General features: G+C 43.3%; 1 protein-coding gene across 6 annotated transcripts in view; it reads left to right on the forward strand.

The window, feature by feature from the left end:
- The window catches only part of STX16 (syntaxin 16), a 34,086-nt gene that overhangs the window by 6,499 nt on the left and 11,192 nt on the right, over positions 1 to 16,395 (forward strand). For 4 of the 6 annotated variants that reach the window (XM_087819196.1, XM_087819195.1, XM_016202771.2 and 1 more), the window contains exons 2-7: positions 9,456 to 9,563; positions 10,042 to 10,182; positions 11,007 to 11,172; positions 12,073 to 12,164; positions 12,641 to 12,784; positions 14,255 to 14,335. In XM_087819196.1, coding sequence (XP_087675322.1) covers positions 9,456 to 9,563; positions 10,042 to 10,182; positions 11,007 to 11,172; positions 12,073 to 12,164; positions 12,641 to 12,784; positions 14,255 to 14,335 — 732 coding nt within the window. Of the gene's footprint in view, positions 1 to 9,455; positions 9,564 to 10,041; positions 10,183 to 11,006; positions 11,173 to 12,072; positions 12,165 to 12,640; positions 12,785 to 14,254; positions 16,347 to 16,395 lie in introns of those variants that run through there. The other 2 variants (XM_016202764.2, XM_016202778.2) reach the window with 2 other exon arrangements.

A 16,395-nucleotide genomic window follows, 5' to 3' on the forward strand; every position in this document is an offset into this window, starting at 1 on the left:
ATTTTCTTGATTGCATGCCATTGGCAGGTCAGAAACCTAGATTTAGACATTATAAAGATTTAGAAGGTGATGATGTGTAGTAACGTGTTTTCATTTGGCTCTATTTTGGGTTTTCCTGATGGTGATTCTAAATGTTTTAATTCAGGTCTTGATAAAGTTTTCTGGAATTTGGTGGTCGGGGGGATTTTGAAGGCCATCCATTTTTAAGTAGCAGATTTGGGTGAGAGTGGGGTTCCTTGGAAAAGATGACCTTCTGAATTTCATTTCCGATATGGTGTAGTGGTAGCTGCCTATCGCTTGTAATTCCCTGAATTGTTTATAAAATTGGAGAGGTTGGAAGGTGGGTGGAAAGAGGCCTGAACACCTGGTTCTGTCCCCATCTCAGCCAGTAGTAACAAGCTTTGTGGCTTCGGGGAAATGGATTTATATATTCTGAAACTTGGTTTTCTTATTTGTAAAAATGGAGTCGTATCTAGCCCATGATTCTGATTCCACCTCTTATCAACTAGTATTGTAGAACCAAAGATCAGGGCGTGTGCTTGGTTAATAACCTGAGACGACAGGCGCAAATGTAGCGGAGACCTCCACCATGGTTTGCAGCAATAACACTGCTCAAAGCCGAGGCCAGGAGCTGCTGCAGAACGGCGGATGTGCACATGAGACGCCGAAGTTGGGGCTTTGCCTGTGTCTTGCTTTCGCAATAAAAACACTTCAGTGCTTTCTTGCTGAAAATGTTAGGTTTAAAAAATACAAACATTTTCTTTTTAAAGTAAAAGGTAATTAATTCAGATTTCCATTTGACACTATCTTCTTTATTAATGTTTTCTGCACCACAATTATGTCAGGGTGTGTATATAAATATAGTTCTCTTTTGCTGTCATAACAAATTGTGGGAGGGACACAGAGGCCTCTCAGCTTTCTATAATGTCAGCTAATTGAATTTTTACATGGAGGAATGTTTAATTACATTTTTATTGCTCTCATTGTTTAACATATTTTGGCCCTGATAGAACAGTTTCATTTGCACTATTAATTTTTAAATAAGGAAGTTATGTGTTTTTTTTATTTTCTAAATTTACTGCTAAGCATAAAAAAATCAACACAGTTGATTATTGAAATTCACCATTAATTATTTCAGGGATCAATACCGTTAAAAAAAAAAAAAAGACCTAGCTGTGTAGATTACCTATCATTAGTAAATGTTCAGAAGATGGAATTCCACGTGGATCTGAAAAAGAACCTTCAGTTTTTAATTGAAACTTAATCCTCTGGCTACCGGGGCTTCTTCCTTCCTCTACTACCCCTTAAAATTTTTTTCTTCTTCCCTGTTTTTGTTTTGTTGACTTGCTTTTATAATAGCTTTATAAATAAGCGTGCTTTCTAGACTAATAGTAACATATGCCAAGCAAATAGGGAGAGTTTTTATTTGCTTTTACCACCTGTGTCTCTCCGGGGAAGAGCGGTTTCTCGGCTTGCTTGTTACCGCGGAGCAAGCCGGGTCTGCGGGATTGAATTTGTGCAGACCTCACATATGCGGTCACTCAAATGTTATCTGAATACAGCCATAGACAATTTTTGTGGGTTGTTCACTTTCTAATTTTGCCACATTTGCAGGGCTGATTTACATGTTAAAATATACATGTATTTGACATGGTAAAATTGCATTTCAGCTTTGCTCTCCTATTTTCTCGTCCTAAGGGGAATTTAGAATATTGTATGTGATATTTGATATTTTTGAAACAGATGAACATTACATTTTAGTGAAACTAAAGCAAGTGTGTTTTATTTGTTTCTATTGTGTTTTAATTTTTACAACTATGTATTGTGTGTTTCTTATTATTTCCAAATCAACAATCACAGCAAATGAAAATAAAAAACATAATGATGTAGCTTTTTTTTTTTTAAAGGAAAAATCATAATTGTTTAAATGCCTTGGTTAGTGGATCTTTATTTTTAGTCAGTTTTAGAGTTATTTAAAATCTCAGTGCTTTCTCAACTGACCATACCTTATCTGTCTGTCTGTCCCCATCCTGCCTTCTCTTTGCTGTCCCTAACTGGATGGGACTCTTGGGAACAACATATCTCTTCAGGAGCTGGATGAGGTATTGTGTTTTGAATATTTTTGTATGTTAGTTCATGAAATTATGCCTTTTTTCCTGAAGTTTCTGGTCATGTATAAAATGCTAACAGAGCTCACACACATTTTAGCATTTGTTTCGATTCCTTATAATTACTGTGTTTAACAACTTAACACCTAGGATTTATTGAAGATATTTTCACACCAGGTGAATTGATGATTTAGAGAAAGGTTGGGAACAGTATTTACTACTCTTGGGAAAGTGACTCAACTTTGGAAGCAGGACAGGTTGAACATTTCCTTGAATCCTTGAATTAATAAACCAGATTGTTTTTAGGGTCATGTATGTAACTGCCTTGATTTCTGAGAAGTTGCTCAGGTGGAGTGTGAAGACCTGCTTCTGGGGAAAGCTCTGGGGGGGGGGGGGCAGTCACACCTGTGAGGGGTCTTTACCATCACTGCTGTGTTGACTGGGCTAATCACTCATAGTTCCCTTCCTGCCCCCTGTCTAGCAGCATGCTTTTGGCCCTGTCATTGCGTATGAGCGAATCTTCCAGAAGATGGAGAGAGGACACACTCCTAGCACTTTGTTCTAATAGCTAGTAAAAGAGATGAGGAAAAGGGGGATTTAACTGTGCTTGTAAATTTTGTGTTTCCGTTATCTGCTTCAGTGATGAGGGGTAAACATATTTTTCCTGCGGGGTAGACCTTTTAGGAAGAATAATTGGGAATGTTGTTTATTTTGGTTAGTTTAATTTAGAAGAATGAACAGTGAGGTGGAATTAGGGTGACTCTTCAAAACCAAAGAGGTTCCTTATTTGTAGATTAAGATCTACTACCTGTAAATTCTAAAAACCTTAACTAGTTGATAATGATAACAGACGGGGAACAACCTGAGTGTCCCTCACTGAGAACTGGTTAAGTAAATTATGCAGCATCTCTACTTCTCAGTCCAGGTGAGAGGCTGCAGCACAGTGAGCTCCTCCCAGACAGTGCTCAGGGCAAAGGGTCTGATGCCAAATAGTGTGGACAATGTGATGCCCCCATTTTTGTTTTTTGTGGGTTTTGTGTTTTTTTTTTTAAGAAAAATAACTTGCATTTATGCTTGTGTGTGCTTAGAAATTTTCTGAAAAGAGACACAAGAAACTGTCAACAGTGGATACCTTTCAGGAAAAGTCTGAAATGGAAGAGAAACTTCCTTTGTATTGCAAACTTTTTTCTTAGGTTGGATATGTAGTTTTAAACCAAGTGCGTGCATTGTCATTACGAAAAACAGACCCCTCAGCTGGTAGCTCACTGAGCTAGGTGCCAGGGCTATGCCTGACTGAGGAGCCTCCCTGCCAGCACCACCTGGGCACCACCTGGGCACCGGGCAGGAGAGGTCAGAGGTCACTGAAGCTCACACACAATGAATCTCAGCATCTCTGGGGGACAGCACACTTGATGGGTTTGCTGACCAGACGCTCAGGGCACAGAGAGCAGACCTTTTAGAACAGATGATACCCACTACAGAACAGTTTGGAAATAAGGGTCTTGCGGCCCCCAAAAGGAAGTGTATGATGGGGGAAATAACAAACACTGGGCAGCCTTATATTGAAGAAGCACTTGGTACTTGCCACATGTGGGTAAGCACAGCAATGGTCACACTTAGGGGTCTGCCCTCTGACCTGGTCCCAGGCTGTCTGCTTCCCCTTCAAGCAGCAGGCTCCACCACCTGGCTGCTCACTGAGACGAGCAGCCCCTCTGTTTGTCTTACTCTCAGCTTCTGGGTGTTCGTCTTACTCTCAGCTTCTGGGTGTTCGAAGGGGGCTCCACATTTTGTTACCAGAGACCTGAGTGGAGCTACTTTCTCCATGACACACCCATGTGCTGTGAGTTCTCAGAACTTGGGGCCAGTCTTCCTGTTCTGGGTGTGCAGGGCCGCCTCCTCCCCTTGACGAGTTACTGCCCCTTCTTGTCCTTTTTCCACAGCCTTTCTGTCTTCTATGAATTAGCTTTCATAGTTATACACGGCATATTTTATTCACTCCATTCATTCCATCCATTTAGTGTTGACTCATTCAGCTAATTATAACGCATCTTTATTACTGCTGAGTGCCAGGTGCTGAGTTAGGCGCTGAGAGGTACTGGGGATGGTGTCCAGAGGCTTTGCCAGGGCTGCAGGAGGGCTTTGAGTGGACATCTTCTGGAAAGAGTAAAAGTGACCCCAGCTCCCAGTGTGGGTTAGATGGAAGGACCAGCCCTTGTAGGGGAGGCCTGAGGCAGCTTTCCTGACTGCATCACTTGGGCCTCCCAGAGGAAGGCTGTCGAGCTTCCTGCAGTCTGTGCACATCAGTGGGTCATTCTCCTACTCATACCAACTCAGCCTGCATCTCAGGGATACCAGCCTTCATTCTTCAGAATTTGAAGTGAGGGGTCTCCAAGGAGGAGGCCTGGCCATGACTCCATCTCTTCTCAGAGACACATCTTCCCCTCCTTAATCTCTGGTCTAATCTTGTTCCTCCTATGCTAGTTGTCTCTCTGGTTGTGGGTTTTTTAAAATTCTGAATAGGAATATTTAAAAAATTACAAGAAATGTCAAGCTCCCAAACCACATAGTCTGGGTGAGCAGGGTAAAATAGTGGGAACTTGAGGGCCGCAGGCTGGGCTCACTTGACACCCTGCTGAGGGTGGTCTCTGAACTCAGCTGGGCCTCAGTGTCCATGTTTATAAAACAGGGAGCCAGCCTCTGGTTCCCCTCTGCAGGTGTGTCAGTGGGACTAACAAGATCAAGTCAGTGAAGGTGCAGCACCCACAGAACACAGGTTATTCCTGCCCCACCTCACGGTTTTTAAGGGTGTGTGTAATCACTGAGAAAACAGGAAACTCCATTAAACTACCAGCATTTATATCTGCAGGCTCTGATTCTCAGGTTTCTATAGTTTTCCCCGTTAAAAAAAGTCTATTTTCAACATTTGTTCCACAATCAAAAAAGTAAAACACTATTAAGAGTATCACAGATTTTTTAAAAACCTGCAGTGCTGACATCCCGATTCTCTTTCACCCACGTGCTTATTCACTCCCTCAAAGAAGTGAGGTTTCTTAAGCCTGATAGTCTGTCAGCCAGGCCGCGAGCCTCCGAGCCTGTGAGTGATGCTTGTGCTCTGATTTCATCATGCAGGCTCCAGGATTATCTCAGATGGGTGTGAGAGTCGCCAGGCTGTAGTTTTCAATGTCCTATCTGGACTTTTTAAATGTTCATTGCCACAGACTTCCAGAATTGTCAGTGGTGCTGCTGACCAGCATGCATAATGGCTGAGTTTATTCATTTTTTCAGATTGGGGGGTGTGTGTCTGATTTTCTTAATCTCAACAGAGGCTTCACCATTTCCTTAGTCTTACAGCTCCCTAACTCAGCCTTCCTGGGAAGGCAGGGTTTTATCTGTAGGAAAGCTGTATGTTTGGATCAGCAAGATTCATGGTGTGTGTGTGTGTGCACGCATGTGTGTGCGCGCACATGCACACACGTGCACACCTTCCGTAGATCAAGAACTTGTCCACACTGTCTGGTACTCTTCAGGAGCACAGGTGTCAACATTTAAAGTGGACCAAGGGCAAAAGATAACTTTAGTGAAACTAGCAAGAAGCCTTTGGGTGTGCTGTTTTGAGCATCTGTTGGAATTTTCCTGCATTGGTGAGGTTGAGTTAGATGACTGCGCTCGGGTAATCACCCCCAGAGTTCTCAGAGGACAGAGCTACAAAGGAAGACACGGGAGTTCTTAAATTCTTAATTCTCATAAGTACAATTTTTTATTTAAAAAGTTCTTATTTAACAAATATGGAAAGATTAAAAAACTATTTATTTATTTATTTTTTTACTTTAGAAGCACAAGTTCATTTAAGAAAAGCTTTAATCACCAACATCATATATCTGGAGGAGATTAAGTGACTTTCAGCAAGGATAAGTAAAGAGAATTAAAAATCTGGCAGTTTTTTTAAGGTCTGTATCCGCTAAGATGGCAATTTGAAAACTGATATGACGTGGATCCCAAAAAGATAAGAAAACAGGTTTTTAAATGGGAAGTGAGCCCTGGCCAGTTTGGCTGAGTGGTTAGAGCAGTGGCCCGTGGACTGAAGGGTTCCGGACTCTGGGTTCGACTTCGGCCAAGGGCACGAACCTCAGTTGCAGGCTTGATCCCCGGCCTGTCAGGCAAGTGTGGGAGGCAGCCAATCAATGTGGCTCTCTCACATCGATGTTTCTCTTTCTTTCTTTCTCCCTTCCACTCTCTCTGAAAAAAAGTGGAAAAAATATCCTTGGTGAGGATTAAAAAATAAATAGTAAATTAATAAATGGGAAGTGAGATTTCTGAAGTTGAAAGGGTGGTTTTGCACTTAAAATATGTTCTTATGTTGTTAGTATTTGTTCCCATTTTAAATAATTGACATTTATCTTCTATTGTGTTTTCCCTTCCCAAAACATACTCTTTTTTTAAAAAAGAAATAGCACAAACTTTGATACAGATCACAAACCCACACCAATAAGATGCATGGCGTTTCTTCTGAGCTGGGCTGCGTGTCTTCATCACAGCGGGCTCTTGCTGTAGATTTGATCGTAAAGGGGACAAACTATTTAGTTTGTGGTCCCAGAGTCAGCTTGTCTTCCTAGCAAAGTCCTCATGTAGTGTGTGGGCAGACCAGGGCGAGCTAGGTGGGCTGGCATCTGTCCCCTTCATGTGGGGACAGGACACTCAACAGTGCATACTTCACAGTTTTGATTTACATTCTTTTTTTTTTTTTTTTTTTTTTTTTTTGGTGGTGGTTGGGGGAGACACATTTATTGTGTAAAATCAAGTACTGTTTTAAAAACTTGAATTCACTTCAACCGACTTTTCATACATTATTTAAAATTTCTCATTTGTTTCAGATAAATTGATACTAATTACTATTCAGATGATTTAGGTAAATAACATCTCTATATCTTTTTAAGTTTAATGTGTAACTGTAAACAATAAAAACAGTACAAATAACACCCTGAGTTTAAAAACTATAAATACAACGAATTATTATTACTCTATTGAAACGTGGTGCAATAATGAAATATAATCATGGGTTAGATAATAAACTGCCTACACAGGCAATACTATGACCCATGATCTTAGTAATTTCAGGTTTTGCTCTGTATAAACAGCTGGAGTTTAAGGTCAGGTTCTGCTCCAGTCAGGCAACAACTCTGTCCAGCATGGGCTGTATCGGACACTGGGAGCTGGACGTGTGGTTTGCCCCTTGTGCCTTGGTTAGTGTACCCCCCACAGAGTCGTACCGCTTAGTGACTTTGCAGCAGGACATGAGGAATAAACAGCTCTGCCTGTCACTGCTTTCCCAGAATGGGATGAGGTCTGTACCGTCCCTGCATCCACAGCTGGTCAGAGAGAGGCTGCTTCTGTTGACAGGTGCTGATGGGGGCCCTATCCTGTGGTTCCTGGTGCAGTTGGTGGGGGACTGATATGGATTGGAGGCCTCTTTTGTATTGTAGTTTTAATCTGAGGGTTTGTTGTCCTGATTCGTTTTCTTAGCAGATTGCAATTATATTTCATGGGCCTGTCAAAGTGATTGGCAGCTGGTGGAGTGGATGGGGCTCCTGGAGTCAGCCAACCAGGTTTTAATCTGTCACTAAGAGCTTTGTGGCCTTGGGCAAGGTACTTAACTTTTCTGAGTTTCAATTTCCTCACTTACAGGTTGGAATTATAGGTCCCTAGCTCACCTAGTTTTGTGAGGATTAAAATCATAAAAGGAATGTAAAATTCCTAGTCCTGAACTCCTGAAGACAAACCAGGTGGTGGGATGAGAAGGACCACCTCCCGGACCCAGAGCCCCAGGCGGTGCAGGTGGCTGGCACACCATTTTTAAGACCTGGAATGGCGTGGGGCCTGCAAGGTCCACGTGGTGGGAACACAGGTGACTTAATCACAACTCAGATCTCCGGGGGCAGTGATGGGCATGGTCCCTTCAGTGTGTTGTACACACTCCCTGAACCCACAGAATGCTCTAAGTAATGGGGGCAGAACTGCACCGGGACTGCATGGGGAGCAGGGGCAAGACCCCCGATTGCTTTAGGAATTTTGCTGTCAACTCCCTGTTCAGAATTCAGGACTCATTACTTGAAGAATTCTTTTGATCTCAGTTTTTTCTTATGTGATATTTTTTCCCCTTCATCTGTGGATTGAAAATTTTTGTCTTGTTCCTTTATTGTTAGAAAAGCAAACAGGTATTTGCTGAATGAATGAAAAAGTAAATTTAGATAAATGCAGGGAAGGGGGAAGAAAGGCAATACAAATTCTTCCCCCAATTTTCCAGTGTGATTTAGAAAACATACCGAGTGTTTACCTACCAAGGACTTTTCTATGCTGTTTGCCATTATTTTCTGATCATCATTTGGGTCTTTTGAAATGGGCATTTATAAATCCTGAGCCCCTGAGGGCCCCTCAAGAGCTTTTCTTCCTGTTCACTGCCTCCAGGCGAGAGAACAGGCTAACCAAGCCCCAAACCCGTGGTCTCCCTCCCATTCTTCAGAGCTCTCCAAGGCAGTGTGCTATGTAGGTAAAATAAGTAAGGACCATCGATATCATTTCAAAATAAGTGAAAACGTTGCCTGTGGACATTTTACTGAAGAAAGGAAATGACAGTGTAAGACTGCATTGAGATTGTAAGGATTGTGTTTGCCAAATGGTAGATAATTTGCTAACCATTTAAGCATTTCTTTCACACATTTGAACACATGGTTAATGATCTTGTGGCAAGTTAACTGGATCAGGTCTGTTTCCAAAATAAGCTTGAATGTATGGAAGTAAATGTTGCTGCTATTGAGCTTTGCACATTGGTTCTATTTACTGGCTAGTATTTTTTTTCAATTACATTTAATACTATTTTGTATTAGTTTCAGGTATACAGCATTAGTGATTAGACGATCATTTACTTTACAAAGTGCTCCCCCTGATATTTCCAGTACCGACCTGGCACCATACATAGCTATTTGAATGTTATTGACTATATTCCTTATGCTGTAACTTATATCCCAGTATTTATTTAACTTGTATCTGATCACATTAATTGTTGAGTACTAAGAGGTCTTTCTTTTAAGGAGCTTTTGTTGATTTTTTTTTTAATTACATTTCCATAGGCAGATCAAGTCAAATTCATGCTCAGGAAAATTAAGAACTGGTGCATGAAGAGATAGGAAAAAAATTCCGATCTTAGCAATCTCAAAAGCACGTGCCTAGCCAGGCAGGTGTGTTCACTCCATTTCTGTATTTTCTCAGGAGGAGACACTTACAAAGGGGTATGCATGTGCTTAGCTAAGCTGAATCTGAATAGTTTTGTAACATTCCTTTATTTCCCCGTAGCTTGCCGACGACCGGATGGCTCTGGTGTCCGGCATTAGCTTAGACCCAGAAGCAGCGATTGGCGTGACAAAACGGTTACCTCCTAAATGGGTGGATGGAGTGGATGAAGTAAGTTGAATGTTAGTTTCACACTATCTTATTTATTTACATAATTATGAATGACATTAACATATTTTAAGGTATTTGCCATAAAAACTGATTTGGCTACACTTGAATGCATGTCCTGAGAAAACTTTAGCTTTTGGTTAATTCAGTGTGCACAACCACAAGAAAGGTGTGTGTGTGTGTGTGGTTAATTCAGTGTGCACAACCACAAGAAAGGTGTGTGTGTGTGTGTGTGTGTGTGTGTGAGTGAGTGATTTGGGCTTAGCAATAACTATCTGAACCATAGAAAGAAACTGAAGAACTGTATAACTTGGAGAAGTGGTATTTGAATTTCTGGATCTCTGAATGAGAAGTTGCTTATGTGTCAGGCAGCCTACAAATTGGCTGGAGACAGAACTCTCTACTCAGTGTCACTGATTGTCTTGGAGTTAGGCAGGTACCCTGCAGGCTTAGTGGAGTTCTGGTGAATTCATTTGTTTAGATCCAGTACGATGTTGGCCGGATTAAACAGAAGATGAAGGAATTAGCCAGCCTACATGACCAGCATTTGAACAGACCCACCCTGGATGACAGCAGTGAGCAAGAGCACGCTATTGAGATAACCACCCAAGAGATCACACAGGTGAGGGTGGAAGTGGATTCCCAGCCTTCAGGACCATCTTGAAAGCTGGTACAACTCTTAAGTCCCACCCGAGCCTGCCCTATAGTTCCACTTCCCAGCCTGGGGTTTAGGAAGGGACTATAGGAGATCCTGAGCTCCTACGGGTGTCCAAGTCCAAGCACCATGACTGGAGGAATGGGGCCTATTTTTTCGGTTGTTGGTAAGATACTACTGTGGGTTGATTTTAAAATTAAACCCAGAGCATTGCTGAGTTCAGTCATTTGATTTAAAAATATGTAAAACTTCTATTGTATTACTAGTATTGACACAGTTTTGTGTTAAACATGGTTCTCATAATTGGAGGTTGGGAGTTTCTGCCCTAGACCTAGTATATTAGTGTCCTAGGAAAAAACCTCTTGTAAAATGTTAAATTTGAGTAATTTTAAGTACTTTAAAATTACTCAAAGTGTTTAAACTTTAGTGTTTACATTTTTTGTTTGTTTAACTCTCCTGGGTGCCCATGATGAGAGGAGGGGTACTGAGGAGAAACTGGGTGCCACCCTATTTGGATCCTGGCTCGGCAGTGGGGCAGTGGCCTGGCTCTCCTTTAATCATCTTGTCTGCAAAGGGTATAATAAATAACGGGCCTCTTAGGGGGCCAGTGGGGCTGAATGAGAAGGACCAAGAGTAGTGGGGGGCAGAGTGTCAGCTCAGCGCAGCCCGTGTGCCACGGCACTGGTTCAGGCTGGTTCAGTGTCCTGCATGTGAATTGTGTCCTGCTCACCCCTGGCCGTGCTAGTCTGAGCCGAGTTTTAAGTCGCACTGGGCCTCGTGGATCGTTTCAGCTCTTCCACAGGTGCCAGCGTGCTGTGCAGGCTCTGCCCAGCCGGGCCCGCAGGACCTGCTCGGAGCAGGAGGAGCGGCTGCTCCGCAACGTGGTGGCCTCGCTGGCGCAGGCCCTGCAGGAGCTGTCCACTGGCTTCCGGCACGGGCAGGCCGGCTACCTGAAACGTGAGTGCAGAGGCCTCAGAGGGACCCCCGGCCACTTTGTTTCTGTCTTCTTTGCGGGCTACTGGTGGTCCACTTGGTCCTGAACCTTTCCCTGGGCTGCCCCCGTGTGACACGGGCCCCCTGGAGGCCCAGGTGCTGTCACTAGTTCATATATAAGAAAACAAAACTCACTGGGTATCAAGCTTAAAGAACTTGAAACTCAACCCAGCACATGTGAAAAACCTGTAGCTTTCTAGGTGTTGGAATGGGGATCTGGTAATTTATAGGCAAAACCAGTCTTAATCACATTAAAGCTCCATATTTCCATAGCAACCCGAGTCTTTGAGAGGCCCAAGAACCTTTCTGGGAGGAGCTTCAACACTGCTCTAGGCTGGGGCTTGTGATTCCAAATAGGTGGTCAGGTTTTCCTACAAACTGTTGTTTATTTACCTCCATTGGCGTCAATAACATCCCCACATTCTCTAGAAGCCTGGTCCTCCCTCCCTCTACAACTGCATATTTGTTATTTTAATTTTGTTACTTCTAAAATTTGATTTAGGGCCATTTGGAATTTGTACTAGAGATGCTTCTAGAGAAAAATATTGATTTTATTTTAATGTTTTGTAGCAGCAGTTGGATTAAATATTTCTACTTCATTTAGAGATTCTCAGATGGTTGTGTCCTTTTGTCATTCACTTGGCATGAAGTGAATTATACACATTTACAGTGTCATTTGGTCTTGACTAACCCCAAATGCTCGCATTTGTGTGTTTATAATCTTTTACTGTCTCTCCCCCTTCTAAAGCTGAGAATATCTCCATTTTGACTGTTGAGTTTTAATTCAGATTTCCCCTTTCTAATGGTGGAGCAGAACCAGGATGGTTTACATATTCAAGTAAAGTGAATTTCTATCTGTGATAGGCATGAAGAACCGAGAGGAAAGATCCCAGCATTTTTTTGATACATCAGTGCCACTGATGGATGATGGAGACGACGATACTCTCTATGATCGGGTATGTGAAGGGGCTGCATTCTGTTTTCTTCTGTTCATAGACCTGTTGAACAGGGCAGACGGGCCTGTGCTGCATGACTCATAGGCCCGTCAAGTAGATTTTACAGCCAGCTGAAGGAGAGTCATGGGCCACACTGTTTCTTCCTTTCCAGTGACTACAGGGAGACCTTGTAATTCCCTTGTAGAACCTTGGGGAAAGATGCGCAGGGTTCTCCCTGCTGGTTCTGCTAGCCAGCCCTTGTGTGGCTGCAAGCAGGAGGTTCTCTTCACGTGCCCTGCTTTGACCAGTCCTGCTTTAGGTCCCACCTGCTATGGGAATTTGGGTCTTTCCTGTTAGGGAAAAATAAGCATTTATGTTCATATGGTTTATAGAAGTGTTTTCAGAAGTCATTTTCTTTAAAGTATGTCTAAAATGGTACGCCATAGCTTTCTTGAGGGGACAATTTAACACGCAGATTCTGTGCTCTTTTCTGCTAGGGTTTCACGGATGACCAGCTGGTGCTGGTGGAGCAGAACACGCTGATGGTGGAAGAGAGGGAGCGGGAGATCCGCCAGATTGTGCAGTCGATTTCTGACCTAAATGAGATATTTAGGGACTTAGGAGCAATGATTGTAGAGCAGGTAGGTGAGTTTACCTTCCTCATCAATGGGTTTTCCTGCCATAAAATCTGATCCTTCTCCAAACTTATTTGACTCTGTACTCCTATCAGGAAAAAGAATTTGAACCTATTCTACCAGTGCATGTATATGTGTGTGAGTGGGCACACATATACATATGTGTATGTATGTGTGTGCAAATTATATACATATACTACTTCCATACTTTATTTTAAAACAAACTTTTTTTTAAATAAGTAAATGTCAATAGAAGTTCTTGTGTTCTCTGCCCCAGGGATGCTTGTGAGAGTGCCCCACCTGGGGAGCCTGGCCGGTTCTGCCCATGCTCAGCAGTGAATCTGGCAATAGATAAGGTTTCCCTTCTAATTTTGGCAGGTTATTGTGTAATGGCAACTAGAACCACTAGCTTTCAAGTGGAATTAAATTGTTTGTTCAGTGTTACAATCTGATTAGGATATTTTATTATCTTGCCAGTAGGGATTTGGGTCCTGATCCCCCTGAAACCAGCTGAGAATGGAGTGTCGAGGCTATGGAAGATCTCGTTACATTAATTACTCCCGTGGTTCCCAGGGAACTGCTCTTGCTATCTCTTCTAATGCAACGTGTTTCCGTTAAGAGCCCTGTTCTCCCATACAGCCCAGTGTTCCCTGCTCTCTGTTTGAACCAAGAGATTAAACAATTAAGAACAAAATTCTCCTTGAGGCAGATGTGAAATTTTACATGGTGGATTGGAGCTCACTGTTGTTGCTCTGAGCCATGGAGACCTGTGCTGACGTCTGTAGACTTGATAGTCAATTTCCAGGCCTAATCATAACCGGGCTGGCTAAGCTGCACTCTCTGCTTCCTTGAATCCAAGTATTTAAGCAGCAGGTGGCACAGAAGTTTGCCCTTCGCCGCTCAGAGCCTATTTCCACTGAACTGTATTTTTTTTTTAATTTTTTTAATCACCTGAGGATATTTTTTTTCCATTGCTTTTCAGAGAGAGTGGAAGGGAGAGAAAGAGAGAGAAACATTGATGTGAGACTCATCCATTGGTTGCCTCCTCGCACCCCAGCTGGAGTCAGGGATCGAGCCTGCCACCAAGGTACATGCCTTTGGCCGGAATCAAACCCGGGACCCTTCAGTCCGAAACTGATGCTCTAACCACTGAGCCAAACCGGCCAGGGCTGAATATATTTTTTAAAGCGCCAGTAAGTCTGAATATGACACATCCTATCATGGCGAAATCCAAAACCTCAGTTCGTCAGTATTTCTTCCTCGTTAGCGAGACTTCATTCTAACTACACCGCACTCTGCCACTGAGGGCCTGACGCTGCTGGGTGGTGGTCCAGGGCTTCCAGCGTGCCCTGTGCAAGTGCAGCTGAGCCAGACAGATACTCCCATGCGTGGCGACGCCTGAGATCTGCATGTTGGTTTGAGTCCACTTTCCCCACGTGGGGTTGTTGATTGTCTGTCACTGTCATTTATTACCAGGGCACGGTCCTTGATAGAATTGACTATAATGTTGAACAGTCCTGTATCAAAACTGAGGACGGCTTGAAACAGCTTCACAAGGTAATATTTTATCTTTCAATAGCTGAGAATTTGAGGAACTGTTGTCAAGTATCAAAAATTCATCAAGGAATGTCTTCCGTCACAACCGTCTCCTGCACTCTTGCCCATTGTCACTCAGTACACTAGGGCAGAAGTGGACATCATTTGTCCAGAATGACCATGTGGGCTGCTGTCCCTTTGCTGTAGTTGGTGTCTCTGGGGCATCTTGCACTCGGACTGGAAATTGTTTTCTTCCTTTTAGGAAACAGTTCATTCTTTGAGTCTTCCTGTTTTAGAAAAGCAGTTGAATTTGCATTTGCTAAGTAAGGTATGGTTGATCGTCCCTCTCGCTTGTTGCTGACGCAGCCTCATGCCGTGACACGCTTCTGGTGAATTGCTGGTAGAGAGTCACCCCGGAGAAGATAGAAATCTAATTTTCCCTTTTAATCACCACGGCACATCTGTGTACTTACCTTGACAAAAGAGTAGTTTGTTGAAGTGAGAGCATTATTAGCTCTCCTATTCTTTGCTAATAAGGTGGCTATTCCAGGAATATTTTTCATGATATTTGTTAAAAATAAAAGGAAAGCATCTTAGAACTCTGGTGATCGTTTGTGAGAAACATCCATACACTGCCGAGTGGCTCTTGTGTATAACTGGGTACATGTTTTCTCTAAAAGGAATACAATACTTCACAAATAAAATAAGTTCTGTCCACCTACTTGTATTTTTGAGACCCAGTGGTATTTCTGCCACATCCTGAGCATTTTTCCAATTCATTACTGCACTGTCCCATCATTTTTCCAAAACCAGTCCCTTTCTCTAGCAGGGAGGGCCCCTGTTACAGTAGCATCTGGTGCACAGGTGAGGCCATGCACAGGTCTGCTCTTGATGTGCTTGTCACATGTGACTCCCACCTGTAACAAGGGAGGAAAGGCTTGCCTGTGTATGCAGAGTACTTTTTAAGCATTTAGATTCATTTGGTGGCCAGCCTTGTATATTAAAAGAATGTTTCTCACTCTAATACTCAGGTTTTGATCTGCTGTGGGATTATGCATTGATTGTGAAGTTTCTTAAAATCTAGTGAAACATATTTTGTAATATTACACAGATGAAAGGAAAAGCTTGTCTGCGGGAGTGTACAAATCTAGTGGGAACTAAAAATTTTGTTTCAGGTTCTCCTTTATAAATCATTCTGAGAGGTCTTAAGGTATATCATTTAGTGTTGGCTTCCCTGGTGTTCTGGGTTACTTATTGGAAAAGTAAACATGCTCGCCTTATCTCTCACGTCACATTGCTGTTGGGGAGCAGGGCTGGCCGTCTCCTTGGCAGCAGCTCATCTAAGGATGGTTGAGCCTGGGGAGTTGCTTCACACCCTGGACTCTCAAGACCTGTCTGTCCTGATGTTTCCTCCTGGCTGATGAGTGGTCCTGGGAGGAGGGCGGCCCACTTAGCAAACAGAACTACAGTCAGGTGGGTGGGGACGTGGAAGGGGGACAGGGACGTTTATCAGGCAGTCTCCCTGTCCTTCACTGTGAAATAGCAAAATAGTGGCTGGGGAAAGGGGCGGGGCTGCCCTTCGAGATGTGGTTAGAGACCCTCACATCTCTCTACGCCACTGCCCCTTCTCTGGTCTCATTTCTGCACCATAGGCTCCATATGGCGTTACTCAGGACAGTCTAGGCTGGTGAACGCAGATGAAGCCTGGGGGTGTTGAGCCTGGAAGCACCCTTCTGCTGTGTCATCAAGAGCACAGGACTTATCTTGGGGGTGGGGGTTCTTTCTGCACTTGACCCCCGTGGAGAGCACTTTCTCAGTTTTATTTCAAAGGTTGAGTTTTCCTGTTGCTATATTCAAGGGAGGTCGGAATCAAGCTGTTTGGGGCCACCGGCCCCACATCACTGCTGTGGTTCCGTTAGCCAGCAATGTGATTTCATAGTGAAGGTGTGTGCAGCCAAAGAGCTGGGTCCACACCTGGGGGCTTTCCCGAAGGGGGTGGGTCTTCAGGGTAGTGGAAGTAGAGGCAAGGGGGAGTGGGCTTGTCTGGGCTGAAGGCCAAGCTTTGCCTTCACCCTTGCCTT

This window comes from Miniopterus natalensis, chromosome 7 (assembly GCF_054644295.1).
Source record: "Miniopterus natalensis isolate mMinNat1 chromosome 7, mMinNat1.hap1, whole genome shotgun sequence".
Taxonomy (NCBI): domain Eukaryota; kingdom Metazoa; phylum Chordata; class Mammalia; order Chiroptera; family Miniopteridae; genus Miniopterus; species Miniopterus natalensis.